Here is a 22,043-nt window from a genome sequence, read left to right as displayed (position 1 = left end):
ATTGTTCCCTATATGACTACAGTGCAGTGTTGTTAACAACCTTGAAGTCAGATTTTTAGTCCAATCATCATGAAACTTGGTAAGACCATTTGTTCTTATACTAAATTGGCCGATATCGAAAATTGTTCTGGTTCGTTAAAAACATGGGCACCAGGAGGCGGGCAGTTTTATTCAGAACGTTTTGTATAATGATACTTTGGCCGAGTTTAAAAAAGGTTTTGGTCCGTTGAAAAACATGGTTGTCAGGGAGCGGTGCAATTATATATGTATAGGTTTAGTAAAACCTAACTAACACTCTATTTGCGACATTTATTATTCAATCTTCATACAAATTGGTCAGAACATTTGCCCCAATTTAATCTCGTCTGAGTATGAAAATGGATCACTTGAGGTGATAAATTATTTCACTACGCCAAATAATAAGAAAAGCTTGTTAACACTCTAGAAGTCGCTTTATTGTCCAATCTTCTTGAAACGTGTTCAAACTGTGCTCAAGATTATTATATCTGAGCCAAAATTGTTCCGGTCCGTTGAAACATACGGCAGCAAAAAGGTGGGCAGTTTTCCTTGCATGGCCATAGTAAAGCATTTTTAACACTCTGGTATTAACATTGTATATCCAATCTTCATGAGACTTGATCTGAACATTTGTCGTTATTGTCGATTTTGAAACTAGGTCATATGCGGTAAACAACTATGTTACTAAGTTACATTAAAGAACAAGCGTGTGAACACTCTAGCAGACACATTTCAAGTCATATCGTCGAGAAACTTGTTGAGAACATTTGCTTTAATGATATATGGGCCACGTTTGACATTAACATGTGCATATAAATTAAATATGTGTTTCTTAGTGTACTTTTATTATTCTAAACTCAATCTTCTAAGAACAGGTCCTTCGGATCCGAGGTAAGCTTAGTGGAACCTATGGTCCTGTTGTTGTTACGTTTTGTGGTAGCACGTGGATTGCTTTCATAAAATTAAATACGCATAATGTAATTTATCTGTGATCATCGCCAAAACTTTGTGATATGAACGATCCGGGTCAATATCCCGCGATAAACTTGAAAAATACCCCAAATATGGGGACAAGTCACTTCAAGACATACTGAATAATATCGGAGCGGATTGTTGCTTGATTAATGTTATAATTGTATTCCAGAGAACACAATACATAGACCGACAGACTCTCCGGTCTTAGGTAAAAAAAATCTTTAATTTTGATTAACAAACGAATAGAATAGATCTCCGTGGATTTTTGTTACGTCTTACGGTCAAATGCATATTGGTTATAGCAATAGAATCTTCATGAAGCTTGGTTAGACTATTTGCCGTTATAATATCTCGGTCTATTTTCAAACTGGGTCACATGAGGTAAAAATAGGTTACTATGTTCAATTAAAGAAAAAGCTTGTTACCACTCTAGAAGTCACATTCGAAGTCCATCTTCAATAAACTTGCTCAGAAAACTTGTTTTTATTGATATCTCAGCCGAGTTTAAAAATACAAATGTGCATATAAATAAAATATTTCTTTCATAAAATACTTTTTTTATTCTGAACTCCATTTTCTTAGAATAGTTTAGTTCCTTCAGGTCTCAGGTAAGCTCCGTATGGCCCATGGTCCTGATGTTGTTAGTTGTTGTGTTAGCACGTTGATTGCCTTCAGCTAAAAGACGCACAGTGCAATTTATCTGTGAATATGGTCGAAGCTTTTTGATATGGACGAACCAGTTTCCTATCTGCCAGAGTCAAACTATTAAAAAACATAATTTTAAGGTAAACATTATGTTAATGATGTTATACTTCCGCTCTTTAATTGCGTTCAATCTTTAGAGTTGATGCTTTTTATGATCTGCAAGACATTCTCAATTTTATTTGAGCGGATTGTTGCTTGATTAATGTTATTATTTGATTTCAGGGAAAACAATGCATAGCCCGGCAGACACTCCGGCTCTAGGTATTATTTTTAATTTAGATAAACAATATTCGATGCGTTTGATATGCGTAGATTTCAGTGGATTTGTATACCGATCTTAATTTCTTAATTCGTGATCCGACATTCGTAAAAGCCACTGCCTATCCGAAATAATTAAATGCATGATAAAAAGTCACCACTAACAGGTTGCATCCACCAAATCCTGACAAATCATTGTCTGAATAAATTGATAATAATGACATGATGTTGTTTGTTTCTTTAAGTATATTCTTTAACTAATCCTTCATGTGGCAAACACAAATCGTCAGTTTAAATAACGTCTTTGGGTCCAACGCCTATTGATTATAGCGCTGGAATCATCATGAAACTTGGTCAGAACATTTGTCGTTTTAATATCTTGGCCTACTTTGAAACTAGCTCACATAAGTTAAAAAACTAGGTCAATAAGTTAAATTAAAGAAAAAGCGCGTAAACACTCTAGCAGTCAGGGCCCGTGGTCCTGTTGTTGTTACGTTTTGTGGTAGCACGTGGTTTGCTTTCATAATTTAAAATACGCATAGTGTAATAAATCTGTGATCGTCGTCGAAACTTTGTAAGATGAACGATCCGGGTCGATATCCCGCGATAAACTTAAAAATGCCCCAAATATAGGGACAAGTCACTTCAAGACATACTGAATTATATCGGTGCGGATTGTTGCTCGATTAATATTATTATTTTATTCCAGGGAACACAATGCATAGACCAACAGACTCTCCGGTCTTAGATAATATTTTCTTTAATTGAGATTAACAATAAAATACAATAGATGTCCGTGGATTTGGGTTACGTTTTTGCGTCAAATGCATATTAATTATAGCGCTGGAATCCTTATGAAACTTGGTTAGAACATTTGTCGTTATAATATCTCGGCCTATCTTACCACTCTAGAAGTCACATTTCAAGTCCAATCGTCAAGAACCTTGGTCAGAACACTTGTTCTTAGTCGAGTTTGATAATACAAATAATTGTGGCCCTCTACTGTTGTTTTTTTTCAAATCATGACATAGGGGTAAAATTGCCTCTGTCTGTTGGTGTGGGGGTTAAATGTTTAATATTGAAAGTTAAAGCTGTATATCGTAGAACATTTCATGAAATCACAAAGCATACAGCTTTGATATTTGGTATAAGGAATTAGTTTGTCGTCCTTTTCAAGATAATTCAAAGAAAGCCAATTTGTTCGAAACTGATTACACCCCGTTATACATATGACGATCTGTAACCATTGTGACTCTCTTGTCGAAATGCAAGTCGACGGTTGTGTATGATGTAGTTTAGATATTCGAGTTTAGATGACAGTTATTCCGAACTTTATCACAATCACTAACTGGATATTTGAAAGGTCGATTAAGGCCTGTAAGAGCTCTTAAATAGGACATAGAGCACAGTGATCAAATGACAAAAACGTACCCAGATGTGAAACTAATTGCCGGACGCAACACTTCCACGTCACAAATGTAGTTTTAAACTCAACGTTTAAACATATATTACTTATAGATGTGATATTCATTTTACAGACCAATAAAACATACCGCTATTTTAACTCTAAATAGTGTCTACATAGTGTTTCAACAAACCTTGCTTTCTATGAAAGAAAAACATACTTAAACCTTTCTTTTCGTTATATTCCTTTGTTATCCGTTTTACATGCATATAACAGTAAGGGAGCAAATACATTTGATGACAATTCGGTTACAGATGCTTCAAGTGATTGGTTTCCATGTGATTTCTGCAGCACGTGTCCAAATGAAGGGGACTTTTGGAAATGCAACAACTGCGTTGATCACTACATTTGTACGTCCTGCTACACTTCGATCAACCTATTTTCACTGTCGGATCGATGCTCTTTTAAAAAGATGTATGTCAAAGTTTGATTCGTATATTTATTAAATAAAGTGGATTACTGAATTAACAACGAATATATATTTGAATACATTTTTATATAATATATTAACTAGAAATTTATTTAGACTGGCTCATGAATTTCAAAGAATATTTGCTACAGATCGCCACAATTTTACACATTTTTACCACTGATAAAAAACGACGAAAAAATTTGAAATACACTATCTGTGAAATAATTATAGTAACACAATTGCAATTTGCGTTCTATTGATAGAGTCTTCTCAACTCGTTACACAAGCCCTAGTGGTATTCGACCTGATCTAACGACAAAAGGTATACTTGTGTGTTTATATTGTAGTATGTATTTCCATTACGCCGAAAAAACGCATAATGCATTCTGTAGCTCTGTGATATTTCTCCATCGCTAACAAGATCTACACTTAACAGGAAAATAATTATAAAATTTGAACACCTTTACAGACAGACAAACGTACACAGAATTACACGTACATTAGACGTTAGCAAGTCATGGCATCAGAAGGCGTAGCCTTGGTATTTTGTGAGAGAGAGGCTTTGTTAATTGCTGTGTCTGGATTGCATGTAATGTAATTAATGGGATTTTGATTGTTCAAAACCTGGACATGTTTATAATTGTTAGAACAGGGTAAGCGTCAAATGAATTGATAATTATAATCGTTGAGTTTTATTTGAGATGCATATGTCTAAGCTCAATTTTGACCTAGATTTCTTGCCATTATTTATGCAGCGGTAATATTGTACGCCATTCGAATGGGCAAATTTTCTAAATTTTCCGAACGCAAACTTACTCAATACTGCAAATGCTTACGTATACGTAAAATGCATGCATAATTGTGTAGGATAAATGGTTGCACACACGTTTCAATAAGATGAAACTATAAAGTAATACGAACGTTTATAGCCTACACTAAACAATCGAACATAATTTTGCATATTTGTCCTCATGTTATGTTATTCCCAGAAAGTATTTTGCGGAATGCGTTCTAATAATGAAATACATATTGTATGTGGCCTATATACTCGACACTAATGACACACACGAGGCGTACAAAGAGCAAATAATTGCCTTTTAGCAGTATTAAGTTGTAGTGTTTGTATGCCCCCTTCTTGGAAGAAGAGGGAGTATATTGTTTTTGGCCAGCCTGTCTGTCAGTCTGTCTGTATGCCTGTCTGTCTGTCATTCTGTCCCAAAACTTTAACAAAAACTTTAACCTTCGTTAAAGTTTGGTCATAACTTTTTCAATATTGAAGATAGCAACCTGATATTTGGCATGCATGTGTATCTCATGGAGCTGCACATTTTGGGTGGTAAAATGACAACTTCAAGGTCATCCTTCAAGGTCAAAGGTCAATAAACACAATCCAAGGGTAGTTATTAGCTTTAAAGGGAGATATTTTTTTTACTTGCCAAATGATAAATATAAATTTTATTTCAAAGCGGTGCATTAGGAGGCATTGTGTTTCTGACAAACACATCTCTTGTGTTTTTTTTATAAATATGAGGAATATTATAAGCACATTTTACTGAGTTTATATGTAATATGCATTATTTCACTTGTAATCGTAAACGAGCTGATTAAACCCGTGACTGTGTTATTGTCGTGCATTTCATTTAAATTCAACGTAGTAATATAAAACAATATCCACTCGTTTGAATACTGTATTTAAATTACATTCAATTGTTTTTTAAGATCTTTTTAATTATGATCTTCCTTTTTTTCCAATGAATCAATCAACAACATATTATATATGAAGAAGCAGTAATAGCAACACACAGCATCAAGCAAGGCTTTAAATCCTTCTATTAGTTTGAACATTATAAGCAATATGTCTCAGCCAAGTTATATAAGCCACGCTAATATAATGCTCGACATTTCTACTTCAGGATGTGGGTCAAGACCAATATTTGGAGGACCACACGAGGAAATTATAGGGTCCAAAAAGGAAATGTCGTCAAGTGTTAAACCGATTTCTAAATCGAGTAAAGCTGTCAAAGAAATATCTCAAATTAGTAATGTATTTACTCCTGAACAGCGAGAACAGACAGATCAATCGGTGCGACTGCTATGCGTACACACTGTTTATGCTGGATCTAAACAGACACATGTCTTTTCCAAAGATGATGCATCCAGCAAGTTTCTCTGCATTGGTAATATCAATGGCAACTGTAAACAAGACAAGTGTGAACAACTTCATAGCGACAAACATTTACCCTACCTATGGCAGATAAAACTTTGTAGTTGGTTCACGTTACCTTGGTTCACGTTACCGAATTCTGAAAGTGTTGAACAAATGTTCTGTTCTCCGGGAAAGAAGAACTATTCTTTCAAGTTTGTAAGTTAAGGACGTCAAAGTTTGCCCATTATCCATTTTATTTGGATGTGAAACAATAAATATTTTATAAAGAATACTAGTATTAAATACTTAACTAAACAACAGCAATTCCAAAATCGAAACATAAAAACCTGACTTAAACCAAATAAATCACTATGCAGATTTAGACGATGAGTTGTATTTTATCCATTATAATAATTATATTTTCATCATTCCATAAAAATAATTAAAATGTTATACGTATTATTTTAGCCGTATGCATGTGGACATCTGGAATGTACAATAGCGTTTGGACCATTGAACAGGGCCTCAATTCGTGATAATTTTTTTTCCGATGTGGAGGTCAGGCGTTTAAGCACTATGTCTTTCAACGAGGCGGGTGATGTGGGGGACAGCTACGTAACTCAGTGGCGATGGTACGAGAAGGACGATGACGGGCAATTCATGTTGTTTGAACCTGTGAGTGCTTATAGTAGCTTGTTTTAAATAAATTATCTTACAATTTAGATCAGTTCTGTATTGCCGAAACAAATACACTTCGATAGAGCTGAACATTGCTTCCATCTTCATCTTAAGACAACTATATTAAACTTTGAAAATAATTGATTGTATTATCTTCGTTGTTTATGTGTTAATAGTTGAAATATCAGATTTTACAATAGCCACATACGTGACTTATAGTCAATTTTGCCGTCTTATAGTTCTTTATAAGCGAAATATATTATTATATAATAAACAATTCTTAATTGTTAATTTGCCGATTGGAAAATTATTATAATCACTTTTTTGTTGATTTATTTAATTTCGTTGACATGAAATCCTTGGATACATTAATTCGGGCATATCTTAAATCACGCTTTTTTTAATAACGTCTGTTAAACGACTTCGGACGTGTTTAGCTATATTAGGAGTATTGCTATGCACTAAGTTATATTGTAGTATTTACTATTTAAAAGTTTCAATGTCAGGTTCCATAAAATGTTTTCACGGATTTTTATTACATGTACATTCTTTTTAATAACCATTGTTACCTGAGCATCAATCAAATCAATCAATCAATAAAAATATAAACAAGACTAATTATAAAATACTACACTTAACCTCTTTCCCTTATTCTTAACAATCAAGTATTCATACAGGAACTTAACCAATCGAAGCAATTCACATTCCATCTCAATCTGACAATTTCATTTATAAAATATACCGGCATTTTGTCCCACAACTGGATATACCTGCGAGGGTTACCAATCCGAATCATACTAATTATCATTCATGGTCCGGCCTGAGTTTATTTAGACATGTTATGGGACATATATATCTGCAGGACTCTCTTCAACATACGCTTGAGGCTAAGTTCCTTGCTAAACAAACCACGTACCTGTACTGGCGTGAAAACTACAAGTGGATGTATAAGATTGACTTTGCGGCGATGACGCAACAAAACGTGCAAACTGCAGCAACCAGACCACTCAGACGGCGGCCAGTGTTTGTATCGTATAAAGACGTCCAGGACAATATAACGTAAGGTTATTGTAAAAATGTCCCTTAACATGCCATATGCCCACAAACGTCTAGTCAATCAAATGAACTATTCGTTTATAGCAACAAATGCAGCGACATTGAAATGTTTGAATAACAATTTAACCTTTTTTTCGGGCTATAGTGGTAAAGTTTTATTGCCAAAAAGTAAATTCTGTGGAAAAGAGAAAATGTTGTTGGTTGGGGTTAAAACATTCTAACAAAATATTGGCAAAAAAAAATTAAAAAAATAAAGATTATTTGTTGAAAATATACATGTTAAAATTTCGATTCCGAAGGTTTTGCTTAGCTCCATAAGCGCATGTAAGTCCGAATGTTGCACATGTCATCCGGGCAAATGATTTAATATTTTTCTTTTTATTAAAGGATCATGCTCCAACGCGAATAGTGAAAACATGACATTTTAGCGAGTTGTATTATTATGTTAGTCGGGTGTTTCAGACCACCCTGTCTAGCGCCTCCCCAAGTGATTGACATTGCGCTTCCTCCTTCCTGGGTGCCTTGGGATGTGGCTCATCCATTTGAACTTATTCAGCTGTCACACATGGAAACAGAATTCAAGAAGGTGATGTAAAGTGAATGCTGGTGAAAATGATTTTAAGAATAAAGTACTTCATTAAAATGGTGTGCCCGTTTAAGAATCAAGTTGTGATATTAAAATGTGTTTGCATTAGCGGCATATAATTAAGCCAAATTAGTGAACTCCCTCTATACCGATCATCGACCGGACAAAATGTCCGATTTCCATGTAGTACTGATTAACTTAGATTTAGAGGCAAGTAAAATAGAGCAAACTTATTAATTTTAAATGCACGTCATCACCTCTCATATTCAAATATCCACCGCAAATTGGTATAACAAGTAAACGTGTACATTTATTTTACAAGAACAACGCCCATTCTATGCATTTAACTTTGTTATCATCAGAACACATAATACATGGTACATCATTATTGTCAGCTCAAAATGCATGTTTACAGACAATGCAAAATTACAATTTACAACCATTCCTTTAGTCGAAAGTAATACAGTTAAGAAATTAACATGTTTGTTGTTTAAAAACCATATAATATCCATGAAGGTAATATACGAACCATTTATGGCTGCGCAGTCAAAACGAGCTTTTCTGACATGGAGGCTTATCATAATGATACATGAAATGGCTCTGTTCTTGTCAGGTTCCAATTTTACGTGTGTAAAGACTATACCATTGAGCGAGATTTACTTTTTTTCAGGTGTCAACGAACTTTTTCAAAACCGCAAGCCGTGATAAATTTACTCTTACAGCTGTATTCCGGATACAGAATCATGCTTTATTGTCCGCATTTTGCAAGTAAGCTTAAATACACCATATTTTAATAAGCTAAGAAAATTTGAAACATTAAAAGCTAGGACAAACCCACACAATTTAAAAATTAGTTTCCATTTTATTAGTGTTCGATGTAGAGAATATTTGCAAATCGATTTCAATACTTTTTAGTTCAAAGTAAATTAATAATGTTCCATTATCTTATAGTAACTATAATTGTAAGAAGAATTGTTAGTTTTATTTATATACAAGTTTGAATGCGAGAACATGAGAAAAGACAAGCGCATAACGTTATTAATGGGTAGCCCATAACAAATAAGACTAAATGCAACACACTTCCTGTTAATATTAAACCCGATTAGCCTATCTAGATGCATCAGTTTATCATGATTGTGGAACTGGCTTTTAAGAAATGTTAGGCGATACCGAATTACTGACGGAGGTTTTTGTTTGAACCTGTTTACTGATTCAAGCTAAACCAGCCAGAAACAATAACACAGTTTATGTAACGGTAGTCTTTATTTGTGGTATCTATATAAAGAAGGTTTTTAGGGGTATCAATTTAAAAAATATATTATAATGATGCTCCAAGTTAAAGTCATTTTATAATTGTGAAGCTTTAAACAACATAACGTAAACCTACTTACCAATTCTATAGATGCCTAGGACTATGTTTTATCTGCGTACAATACAAGTTCCTTTATCAGAAGTGTTACATAACACGTTCTCGAAGATCTAAATGAGAACAATACGGATATGAAATATGTAACAGAAGCATTTTCAATCGATGGTACATTCACGATTGACACATGTACATCTGGAATGCGTAATTTTTCTTTTGTGTTCCGCATGTCTGATAATAGAACGCAAATGTTCACATTCTGCAACACGTTAAGTATCTCGCTACTGTAGATGCTTTGAAACATCACTCAATTTTTAAGATACCAATCGTTCTCATAGTTTCCTTTCTCCTTCGTTCTTTTGTTGCGATGATATAACATAATTTTTGCTATGAAGACTTTAGTATTTAGCAGTGCTATCGCGTCGTGAGACATTTTTGGTTTATGTTTTAAGACTCGTCCACAACCGCATAGCCAGGAAATATAATTTAGCTTGCCTCAAAAATTGTCATACAACAGCGTAAGCCTTACTGTAACTAACAACGGGATTCATTTCAGTCACGAGAAGATCATGTTGAACAACCAGCGGCGACTTGGGGACAGTAAACCTCTCAATAAACGCCACCTCTTCCATGGAACCGACAGCTTGGATACTGTACGTGGAATCTGTGTCAATAACTTCGACGTGCGTTTGTGCGGCAAAAACGGCAACATGTATGGTCAAGGCGTATACTTTGCTAGAGATGCAAAATACAGTCATCAGTTTACAAGGCCAGATAAAGAGATGGAACGATTTATGTTACAGGCTAATGTTCTTGTAGGTCACTATGCAAAAGGTAAATCACAGTACAGATGGCCGCCAGAGAAGCCTGAGAAAGATCACGAACTCTTTGATTCATGTGTGGATGATGAACATAATCCTAGTATGTTCGTTCTTTTCGATAAAAACGCGTATTATCCCGAGTACCTGATTCAGTACACAGACACATCAATTTCTACCACCCGATCCCGATCAAAACATTTCAAATCGAGCAATGGTTCAAGTGTTTCCAATTCAGTGCCACCATCGTCTGTGCTACAAGCACCACCGCAAACTTTCCGCTTACCAGGGTCACCAGTGTCAATGCACGTATTAAATGCTTCCAGCTCAATGTCATCAACAGCCATGCCACAAACATCCCCAGCACCAAATACCATCACATCAGTATGGTATCCAACACCAGTACCAGCTCATTCCAACAACCAGTTGTCAATTCAACCGTCAAATGCCACAACATCTTTTATCGGAAGTCATTTACCATCATCTCAAATGAACTCTGTAAATTCAAACCGAGTAGTTCCATTCACAGCTGTGTCACTAACAACCCCACCACCAAATTACACGGTGCCAATATTGCATTGTACGCCAGCACGATCTCACTCACACAATTCATTGTCTCTAGCACCGCCAAATGTCATAGGATCACCGTGCCAACCATGGCAATCTATGTCCATGTACGCTTCAAATTATACTAATTCGTTTAGTAACCCACTACATGCCCTCGCTTCCAATTCTGCTTATTCTTTTAGTAACCCTCCGCCTGCACACAGCACCCACACACCGCCTGGTTACACATTCCATGCACACAATTAATTACCATCAATGTATCATCATCGCGGTACAGAAAACGAATAATAATTTAACATATGCTGACGTTTACTGATTGATTTCCTATATTGGTAATGGTTCTGATTATTGCAATTATGTAACCTTTAAAACAAATACTTGAATTACACCAGCATTAACATTAATTTGCACTTGTGTACTGTGATTTACTGTAGGCATTATGTAAGGTTCGATATGCCCTTGAGTCCAAATTGGTTGAAGTTATGACCAAGTACAATTATGAATTAATACGGGTTTCAAAAATGGAATGCAGTTTTGCGTAATACAGCCATTGGAATATAATAAGCATGTAAGTACAACATTGTATAGATACATTATTGTATCAATATTGTTGTATTAACGAAAATAAAGGCTTAAACGATATTTTGCATATTATGTTATTGACAGGTGTAAGAGCAGTTTAAGTAGCCAGCACGTTACTTTAATGATTGCTACCGAATGTCCGTGGTAGTTTGTTCGATAAGAAAAAAGATGTGTTTGTATATTGTAACACATGTATACCTTAGTGGGTGGGGTAATGTTTATTTACTGTTTGATATTTAACCTATGTTTCGAATGCTGTCTGCAGTTAAGCTATAGTATTGTATGAGACTCTAATGATAACAGACTTGAAAATTTACCTGGATTACCAGCTACGCGATTGTTTGAGTTTAAATCCAGATTTTTGTAAAGTTATTGTACACATGTTCATTTAGTGTTATTTAACCCTAGGTGTCGTTGTAGCTGAGAATGACGTCACTATTACGTAAACAATCTGCTGTCAACTGTTTTTATACTGTATTAATTTTTATTGTTTTAAAATACTATTTGCATTTAAAATAGCAAATATGCAGGTAATTTATGTAGTATTATATATTATATTGTTAATACATATTGAAATGTTATATTTTTCATTGAACGATCAAAAGTTATTGGTGATTCACGTTATGACATTCTAATACTTAGCAGAATTCTGCGGTAACAGAATTTCTGAGAGTATAAAAGGCCGTGAGTTCTAAGTTTGAATCACTCTAACCAGAACGGTTGGGTCGGTAGGTGGTAACGCAAGAATATGAGAATAAAAGAAAGACAAAAGCTTTAAAAGTTGATGGTTTGTAATTAACAACCTCATAAAAAAAGAAATAACATACAAATATAACAAAAAAAACTTGCAGAGTTTTGACAGAAAACTTGCAGAATTTTAACAGAAAACTTGCAGAGTTTTAACAGAAAACTTGCAGAATTTTGACAGCAAACTTGCAGAGTTTTGACAGAAAACTTGCAGAATTTTAACAGAAAACTTGCAGAGTTTTAACAGAAAACTTGCAGAATTTTAACATAATTATTAACTTATAACTCTAACTTTTCTCATGTAATGTTATCATTGACATAAATGTATTATGTTCATAAATGTGTGATATGATGAAAATAATAAATTATATGTTTGACAAAATTTATAAAAAGTGTTTATTTTTCACTTCTTAACTAAAAGAAATTTATCTTGACACGATTCGCTACAGCTTCCGAAGATAATTTATATTCACAAAAGTCGGAGTCGTGACATATTTTGGTGGCAGCGAAAACTCCTTGCTACCAATTTTGTATCATTTCTGCAGAATTTAAATGTTCAGATTTAATGGATTTGCATTAGAATAAATAGATAAATTATATTTGGAAAATTATTTATTTTTTTAAAACCCGTTCTCATTTTTTTTAAAACTATGGACAGAGATATGGTGTTAACACGACATATAGCTCGTGAAGAAAATGATAACATTCAAATTAAGAATGAGTGGCAGAATGTTGAACATTCAAATAGTGAAGAATGACAAATTATTAACACAGATGAACAATTTTGTTCTTCTTAACATGGACAGTCACAGTGTTTGACTAGTTCAAAGTTACAAATGAGTGCTGGCGACACTCATGATAATAAAGCAATGAGTCAAAGTATTTCAAACATTGAGGCAAAAGTTGCAAGCCTAGAGAATTCTTTATTACATGTAACCCAGGAGTTAACAAATGCTTTAAAAAATCTAGATTTGCAAAATAATAGGGATAAATCTCTTGACTCGCATAGGCAAAACAGACTTCAAAGTCACAGGTTGGCATACAGTGAGAGTGATACTGATAGTGATAGTATTACTGACCCAGATAATCTAATGTCACATTCATCAATGCATGTTAACAGGGGAAACAAACATTATCCGAAATTACCTCCCTTCACAGGTAAAGAATCATGGAATGTTTGGTTTAACAGATTTGAGGATGTTGCAAAAAGGCAAAGATAGACACTTGATGAAAAATTAGATGAAATATTACCTAGATTACAGGGAATAGCTGGTGAATTTGTTTATGGTCAATTGAACCGTGACACTAGGTCAGATTACAAATCTTTATGCAAAGAACTCTCAAACAGATTCAGGATAGTTGAAACCTCTAAAACATTTTGGGTACAATTCAGTCACAGAAATAAAAAATGTGGGGAGACAGCAGAAGAGTATGCTGCTGAATTAAAAATGTTGTATGACAAAGCCCATGTCAATCGTGATAAAGAAACAAGAAAAGAGGATCTTTTAAGAAGATTTCTTGATGGTTTAATTGATGATAAGGCTCGTTGTCATGTAGAATTCATAAAAGAGCCAACCAAAAAATAATGATGAAGCTGTTTTTCAAACAGTATGTTTCCAAGAAACAAAACAAAAGAAATGGTCATATAATGAAAATATTAGACACATATTAACTGATTCAGATAACAGTGATATAGAATGTGATGTTGCAAGAATTGCACCAGGTAAAAATAAAACAAGGCTCATTAAGAAAGAGGTTAACAGTGTTCATGAGAACCTATTAAATAAAATAGAAACCAATGACATGGACAAATTGAGAGAAATTGTCAGAGCAGAATTAAATGCATTGACTGCCCAACAAAACCAAGTGGAATTTCACAAAAGTTGCAACACCGCACCAAAAGCTCAATTTATGAAGGATAGGTCGTATACAAACAGTTACATTAAAAGCAGAATGAACAATGACCGGAAATGTTTCTATTGTCATGACCCATCGCATATAAAAAGAAATTGCCCAAAATTACAAAACATGCAAAGTCAAATAACTGAACAGTGTAAAATGCCATCAGCATTCCCATCCCAAAGTAATAGGCACAAAATGAGAGAAAATCATGCCTACACCAATGGCACACAACTGATGAGTCAAAATCAAAGCAATAAAGGCAGTGAAAAGTAATGGCACCATCAAAACAACACCAATAGCTACAGTTATGCTACCCCTGGTTCATGTTTAAACTAGATAGGACTGACTTAAATGGAGACAGTCCAAAATTTTGAAGGCCAAAGTAATGTTGCTATTCCAGCAAATAATCCTATTAGGCGAGGTTTCCCATTATCAGAAAGTATATATATTGCTGGATGTGTTCAAGGAGTGCACGTTAATTACTTTGTTGATACTGGTGCAGAAAAAACTGTAGTTTCCAAAAATATTTATAATAAAATTGATGATTCATGTAAACCATCTTTACAAAAAAAAGGCAAATTACTACATACAGGTGGGGAACCATTGACAGATTTTGGAAAATGTGATTTAGAATTGCTAATTGATGGATATAAAACAAAATGTGAAGTTATTATTGCAGATATAAAAGATGATGTTTTACTGGGTATTGACATTTTAAAAGGAAGCAACGGCAAACCTGCTGATATTATACTTAGCCACAACAAAATTTTACTCAATGGCGCAGAAATTACATGTCATCAATACAGTGATAATACTGTACGGAAAGTTAAGTCTGCAGATCATTATGTTATTAATGGCTTTACAGAACAAATAATTGATGCATATGTAGACAGATATGAAATGGATGACAATAGAAAGTGTGCTGACATTTTAATTGAGGCATCAGCTAGTTTTAAAGACAATTTCCCTGTTATGATGGCCACAAGTTTAGCAAATATCAATAGTGCCCCAACAGTTAAAGTTAAACTGATAAATCCATTTCCTAATGATGTTTCAATCAATCAAGACACAGTGATTGGTACAGCAGAATTTGTAGCAAATGACCAAGTTCAATTACTTGAGTCAGAAAATATGCAGGACCTCAATACAAATTCAATAAGGAGATTACAATTTGTTCAAACACCTGAAAACAAAGTCCTAAGAAATGTTTCTCAGGACAACATTAAAATAGCAAATGATAACAGCATAAGTGAGCAAATACCAGAACATTTAAAAACACTGTACACTTACTCAGTTAAAGACAAAAATCAGTCTGATATTAAAAAGATTGCAAATGTTCTTATAGAATACCAGGATGTTTTCTCAAAGGATGAAAATGACATTGGCCTTACCAATTTAACCGAGCACACTATTGACACTGGCAATGCACGGCCAATCAAACAACCTTTTTGGCGTGTTCCAATTGCTTATCAAGAAGAAGAAAAAAAGGCCATTGATAAACTTCTTGACCAAGGGGTAATAAGACCATCAAACAGCCCTTGGGCTTCACCACTTTGTTTAGTTACCAAAAAGGATGGCACAATAAGGCCATGCATAGATTATCGTTTGTTAAACAAGGTCACTAAAGTAGATGCATTTCCAATACCAAAAGTGGATGAATGTATTGACACAGTAGCAGGATCTAAATATTTTTCAACACTAGATCTTACATTAGGTTATTTTCAAGTTTCTTTGCATGAAAATGACATTCCCAAATCAGCATTTACATCAAAGTATGGGTTGTATGAGTTTACCTCTATGCCGTTTGGTATGACCAATAGTGGAGCTACTTTTCAAAGAGTAATGGAACTTGCTTTAAAGGGTCTACAATGGCAAACATGTATCATCTATATTGATGACTGTATTGTATTTGGAAGCACAGTTGATGACCACATAAGCAGGTTATCTGAGGTTTTAAACAGATTTAGACAGGCAAATCTAAAGCTCAAGCCTAAAAAATGTGAGTTGTTAAAAGATGAGGTTACATTTCTTGGATACAGGGTGTCTGCTAAAGGTGTCAAACCAGATCCATGTAATGTAGCTAAAGTTTTACAATGGAAGGTCCCCGAGAATGTAACAGAGGTTAAACAATTTCTTGGTCTTTGCTCGTATTATCGTAAACATGTAAAACATTTCAGTACTATTGCAACACTATTGTTTGATCTCACCAAGACTGATAGTTCTTTGAAATGGACAAATGCATGTCAAATAGCGTTTTACAAATTGAAACATTGTCTTACAAATCCAGATTTCATGACTTTACCAATAAATGATGGAGAATTCATTTTAGATTGTGATGCTTGTAATTTTGGTATAGGTGCTGTATTAAGTCAAATACAAGGTGGAAAAGAAAAAGTAATCGCATACGCTAGTCGTACATTGAGTAAAGCAGAACGAAACTTAATAAAGAATTACTTGCTATTTTGTCGAATACTTTCGTCATTATTTACTTGGTAAAGAATTTAGAGTGAGATAAGATCATAGGGCGTTACGTTGGCTTTTTAGCCTGAAATCGCCTACAGGCAGAATAGCACGTTGGATAGAAATCCTATCAGGATACACATTTCAAGTTGAATACCGGCAAGGTCAAAAACATGGCAATGCTGATGCTTTGTCAAGGTGTTCCAATCCAAAAGATTGTAATTGTCAAGATATTGATACTGAGGAAATGCCTAAATGTGGACCATGTTTTAAGTGTAGAAAAAGAGCGTTAGAAATGGATTCAAACATCCATGATATTTCAAGTCAAAATGTATGTACAAAAAAAATATACAATGAGCCTTTAAAGGATTGTTCAGTTACTGAATCAAAGGTCAAGGACATACATGTAGTAAATGAGTCTATGTCAAATGTCAAGGTTACAAATACTGGAACAAATATAGAATTAACAAGAAGTGTTGATTGTTTATTGTTATTACTGTTGTTCAGCTGTTGTCTGAATGGAATATATTTTTTGTTTGGCCTAATGAAAAGGTCAATGTTTGAGACAATAAGTCTTGTTTTAACAGTACTTATTACAGTGACTGTTTACAGATTGAAATTCAATTCTGTGTATCGTTCAGTGTGTAGATCAATGACTACAAGGTCAAAAACTGGTTCCTTAGTGGATTACATTACATGGTCAAACAGTTTTACTATACAAGACATGATAGATTTGCAAATGAAAGATAGAGATATCGGGCCTATATTAAAATGGCTGGCATTGGGTAGCAAACCCAATGGGAATATGTCCAATTTAGAAAGTGTGGTTACACGTCACTATTTGCATTGCTGGGATGCATTGATTATAAAGGATGGTTTGATTTTTAGGCGTTTTCATAAGAAGGATGATGCAGGAATATTTTTACAATTATTAATTCCTAAGATATTACAAAAAGATGTTTTGTATCAGATGCATAACAGTATCTTATCTGGTCATCTTGGTCGTAAAAAGACACAAGAAAAGTTGTTACAGAGGTACTATTGGTATGGTGTTAGGGAAGATGTTCATTTATGGATTGAAAAATGTGACAATTGTGGTGCTAATAAGACACCTACAATAAATCCAAAAGCTCCTTTAGGAACACTCACAGTAGGCAATGTTTTAGACAGATTATCCACTGATTTTTTAGGTCCACCGCCTTATACTCCAAGGGGTAATAGGTACATTTTAACAGTGACAGATCATTTTTCGAGGTGGGTGGAGATAATACCTGTACCTGATCAAACAGCTCGAGTGATACTAAATGAAGTTATTGCAAGATTTGGATGCCCTATTTATATTCATAGTGATCAAGGAAGCAATTATGAAAGTAAAATTGTATCAGAAATTTGTGAAATGCTTGAAATTAAGAAAACGAGAACAACAAGTAGAAACCCAAAAGGCAATGGTCAAACTGAGAGATATAATAAAATATTAATACGCATGATCAGGGCTTATCTGTCTGACAATCAAACTGACTGGGATTTAAATTTAGGTTGTTTAGCAGCAGCATATAGAGCTGTTAAAATTTAAAATTCAAATTTATTAATGTTGGGTAGAGAGGTCAGACTACCTGCTGAGATTGCTTTTGGTAGTTTTGCAAACAGTAAAAATGAATTGATCTCCTCTTATGGTGATTATGTCTTAAAACTCAAAAATAAAATGCTAACTTGCCATCAAATTTGTAGAGAACATTTACAAAATGCTGCCAAAAGACATACAGATTTGAACGGGTCAGGAAAAACTTTTAATCAGTACAATGCTGGTGACATTGTTTGGTATTTAAATGTGAGAAGAAAAGAAGCAGTATGCACTAAGTTGTTAACACCATACTCCGGTCCATATCTCATCCAAAGTAAAATTAGTGACCAAAATTATATTTTACAATTTTCTAAATCTGTAACTGATGTGAAAGTTGTACATCATGACAAATTGAAACCTTACAAGGGTACTTGTCCCCCAAAATGGATTTCCAAATAAAAAAAATTCAATGTAGATAAATTCTGCCAGTTTTTCTGCAAGAAACAGAAACTATTATTTGCGTGCTGCATTATAACAAGATTAATGATAGTCAAAGAGTTTATTTAACATTTGATGTGTTGTAACTGTTGTTGTAGTTTTTATTGTTAATGTTGATTTTCAAAGGTATATTTAAAAGGAGCATTGGCTCTTTGCATTGTTGTAAAATTGATCTTTAAAAAGATCGGCATTTCCTCCAAATGTTTTAATCACTTTTGACATACTCTGTTGTTTGAGAGGAGGAAACATACTAGTCTTATCCATGCTCAATTTTGATATATGTACTTGATTTGTTGTTATAAGTAAAATGTCATGAGCAATACAATGTTTAATATATTTGTTTAAAACCCTTGCTCATAACTTACTTGTTAGCATGTTTGTTCTTATTATTGTCACTTATGTTTTACAGCACTCGGTAATAAGTATTGTTATTATCGGAATGTTATATATGCTGAATATATTATCCATTTGTTAATTTGTATTGTATTAATTGTTCAACGTCGATAGTTAGGTATTACATTAATACATTTTATTTATTGAAAAGGAGTTATTTATTTATTGTGATTGTTTAAATGATTCTATGAACTTAATAGTTTTGTGAGGACACAAATAATCTTAAGAGGGGGGTAATGTAACACATGTACACCTTAGTGGGTGGGGTAATGTTTATTTACTGTTTGATATTTAACCTATGTTTCGAATGCTGTCTGCAGTTATGTTATAGTATTGTATGAGACTCTAATGATAACAGACTTGAAAATTTACCTGGATTACCAGCTACGCGATTGTTTGAATTTAAATCCAGATTTTTGTAAAGTTATTGTACACATGTTCACTTAGTGTTATTTAACCCTAGGTGGCGTTGTAGCTGAGAATGACGTCACTATTACGTAAACAATCTGCTGTCAACTGTTTTTATACTGTATTAATTTTTATTGTTTTAAAATACTATTTGCATTTAAAATAGCAAATATGCAGGTAATTTATGTAGTATTATATATTATATTGTTAATACATATTGAAATGTTATATTTTTCATTGAACGATCCAAAGTTATTGGTGATTCACGTTATGCCATTCTAATACTTAGCAGAATTCTGCGGTAACATAATTTCTGAGAGTATAAAAGGCCGTGAGTTCTGAGTTTGAATCACTCTAACCAGAACGGTTGGGTCGGTAGGTGGTAACGCAAAAATATGAGAATAAAAGAAAGACAAAAGCTTTAAAAGTTGATGGTTTGTAATTAACAACCTCATAAGAAAAAGAAATAACATACAAATATAACAAAAAAAAACTTGCAGAGTTTTGACACAAAACTTGCAGAATTTTAACAGAAAACTTTGCAGAGTTTTAACAGAAAACTTGCAGAATTTTGACAGAAAACTTGCAGAGTTTTGACAGAAAACTTGCAGAATTTTAACAGATAACTTGCAGAGTTTTAACAGAAAACTTGCAGAATTTTAACATAATTATAAACTTATAACTCTAACTTTTCTCATGTAATGTTTTCATTGACATAATTGTATTATGTTCATTAATGTGTGATATGATGAAAATAATAAATGATATGTTTGACAAAATTTATAAAAAGTGTTTATTTTTCACTTCTTAACTAAAAGAAATTTATCTTGACACGATTCGCTACCGCTTCCGAAGATATTTTATATTCACAAAAGTCGGAGTCGTGACAATATTAATATAAAGAATGATACATTCAATTATCAGTGTGAGATTTGTTAATTGCTTTGGTTGCATTTTACTAAAATCATTTAACTGCATATTTTATTACAATTTCGGGAACATAATATGAGATTGGTTGACTTAAATACGGTTAGTAATATTCTTTAAAAATCTGTTTAAGGTCTCTACAACATTTTCTCATGCAGTTCCTACTATCTCGTATGAGTTGTTTAATACTTTACTTGGGCCGCCGTTAATTAGCTTGGTAATTGACCACATATTGGTTTCAGTAACAAAGTATTTACGAAAGGGCTCGGCATGCAATGCAATAATCAGTCATTTGCGAAAGGCACGCCCGAGTATTATACAAACCTGTCCTAAAAACCTTTGGTAGTTTGTTTTCTGGTGCTTAAGGAACTTATACTAAAAACTATCGAAACGAAAATGTTTAAACAACAACAGCGATCAAAAAGGTTGTCGTTACATTTTGCTTATAAGAAAATGTTAAAGAAAGTTAATTTATCAATTTATTTAAAAAAAAAAAGAGAAACATAACTAGACACGTTTATCTGATCGATTGTGAGAACGAGCAGGATTTATGTGATGTAGTGATCATGGTAATTAGCAATGCGTACTTTTTGACAAATTACTTACTAGTATATGAGCCTCGCTCTGGGAAAAGCAGGCTTATTGCACGTGCGGAAAGTGTCGACACAAATTAGTATATGCAGTCCGATCAGGGACGACACGTTCCGCTTTTATGGATTTTTTTTCGTTTAACGGAAAGTTTCTTCTATTTGGAAATCTGCTTAGCCTGTGCTGACTGCGTGCGTAACGTACGGTTTTCCTAGAGCGCGGCTCATACATCTACGTTGTGTATTGATTTAAACGTACATGTAAATATCTCATGAATTGTGTATGAGAGGCACTGATTATTCTTCTTTATTTTATTTTAATTTTGTTTCAGATATTCGCATACCAACACGCGGATTTATAACGGGTTTACTTCGACAAAAACTACGGTGATTAATTGGTTCCTTGAGCGCTTTCTTGTGTGTGTTTGATAACAGAGTAATAACATTGAAAAACAAATCGACACTCAGAGAATTTTAGATCAGTTCAAGAGAAAATCATGCTGCGAATCGCTGTATTCATGTTTTTTTTTTTTTTTTTTTTTTTTATCGAGTGCACCGGGATTGTCTCCCATATGGCCATCGCCCCCAGAAAGACGTGTTAGTTGTTTACGGGGGATATTGCAAGATACAGGAGACACCCCGTTCCAGAGGTGACCCTGGGTCTTTTAGTGCCCGGTGTATAGCACCTAGTACACTGCACCTCGGTTTAACGTCTCATGCGAAAGACGAGTTAGTAGGTAAGGTGCAGCGGTGGATCGAACCAGCGATCTCTGGAAGCCAGTGTGTTACCACTAGACCACGGATCCGCTACAGATTCGCTGTTTTCATCCTAGCAAGTGTGACCCTTAACGGTGAGGACTGTTGTTACCGGAAGGGAGACATTGACACGACCACAGAAAATTGCGACTACAGCCATTGCATCGACGTA

The 22,043-nt window shown here is 34.1% G+C and overlaps 1 protein-coding gene across 1 annotated transcript; it reads left to right on the top strand.

Annotated features, from left to right (window-relative positions):
- Nucleotides 1-1,159: 1,159 nt before the first annotated feature.
- LOC127842269 (protein mono-ADP-ribosyltransferase PARP12-like) lies at nucleotides 1,160-20,115 on the top strand. Its single transcript, XM_052371699.1, has 11 exons — nucleotides 1,160-1,201; nucleotides 1,921-1,959; nucleotides 3,676-3,835; nucleotides 4,097-4,155; nucleotides 5,747-6,195; nucleotides 6,448-6,654; nucleotides 7,520-7,716; nucleotides 8,176-8,299; nucleotides 8,970-9,067; nucleotides 10,222-12,040; nucleotides 19,657-20,115. The coding sequence occupies exons 2-10, from the start codon at nucleotides 1,929-1,931 to the stop codon at nucleotides 11,294-11,296; spliced, it is 2,400 nt and encodes a 799-aa protein (XP_052227659.1). The 5' UTR covers nucleotides 1,160-1,201; nucleotides 1,921-1,928; the 3' UTR covers nucleotides 11,297-12,040; nucleotides 19,657-20,115.
- Nucleotides 20,116-22,043: the final 1,928 nt, after the last annotated feature.

The sequence above is a fragment of the Dreissena polymorpha genome, chromosome 8 (genome assembly GCF_020536995.1).
Source record: "Dreissena polymorpha isolate Duluth1 chromosome 8, UMN_Dpol_1.0, whole genome shotgun sequence".
In the NCBI taxonomy this organism is placed as follows: domain Eukaryota; kingdom Metazoa; phylum Mollusca; class Bivalvia; order Myida; family Dreissenidae; genus Dreissena; species Dreissena polymorpha.
Note: the sequence above shows the minus strand (reverse complement) of the source record. Positions and strands in the feature narration are given on the sequence as shown.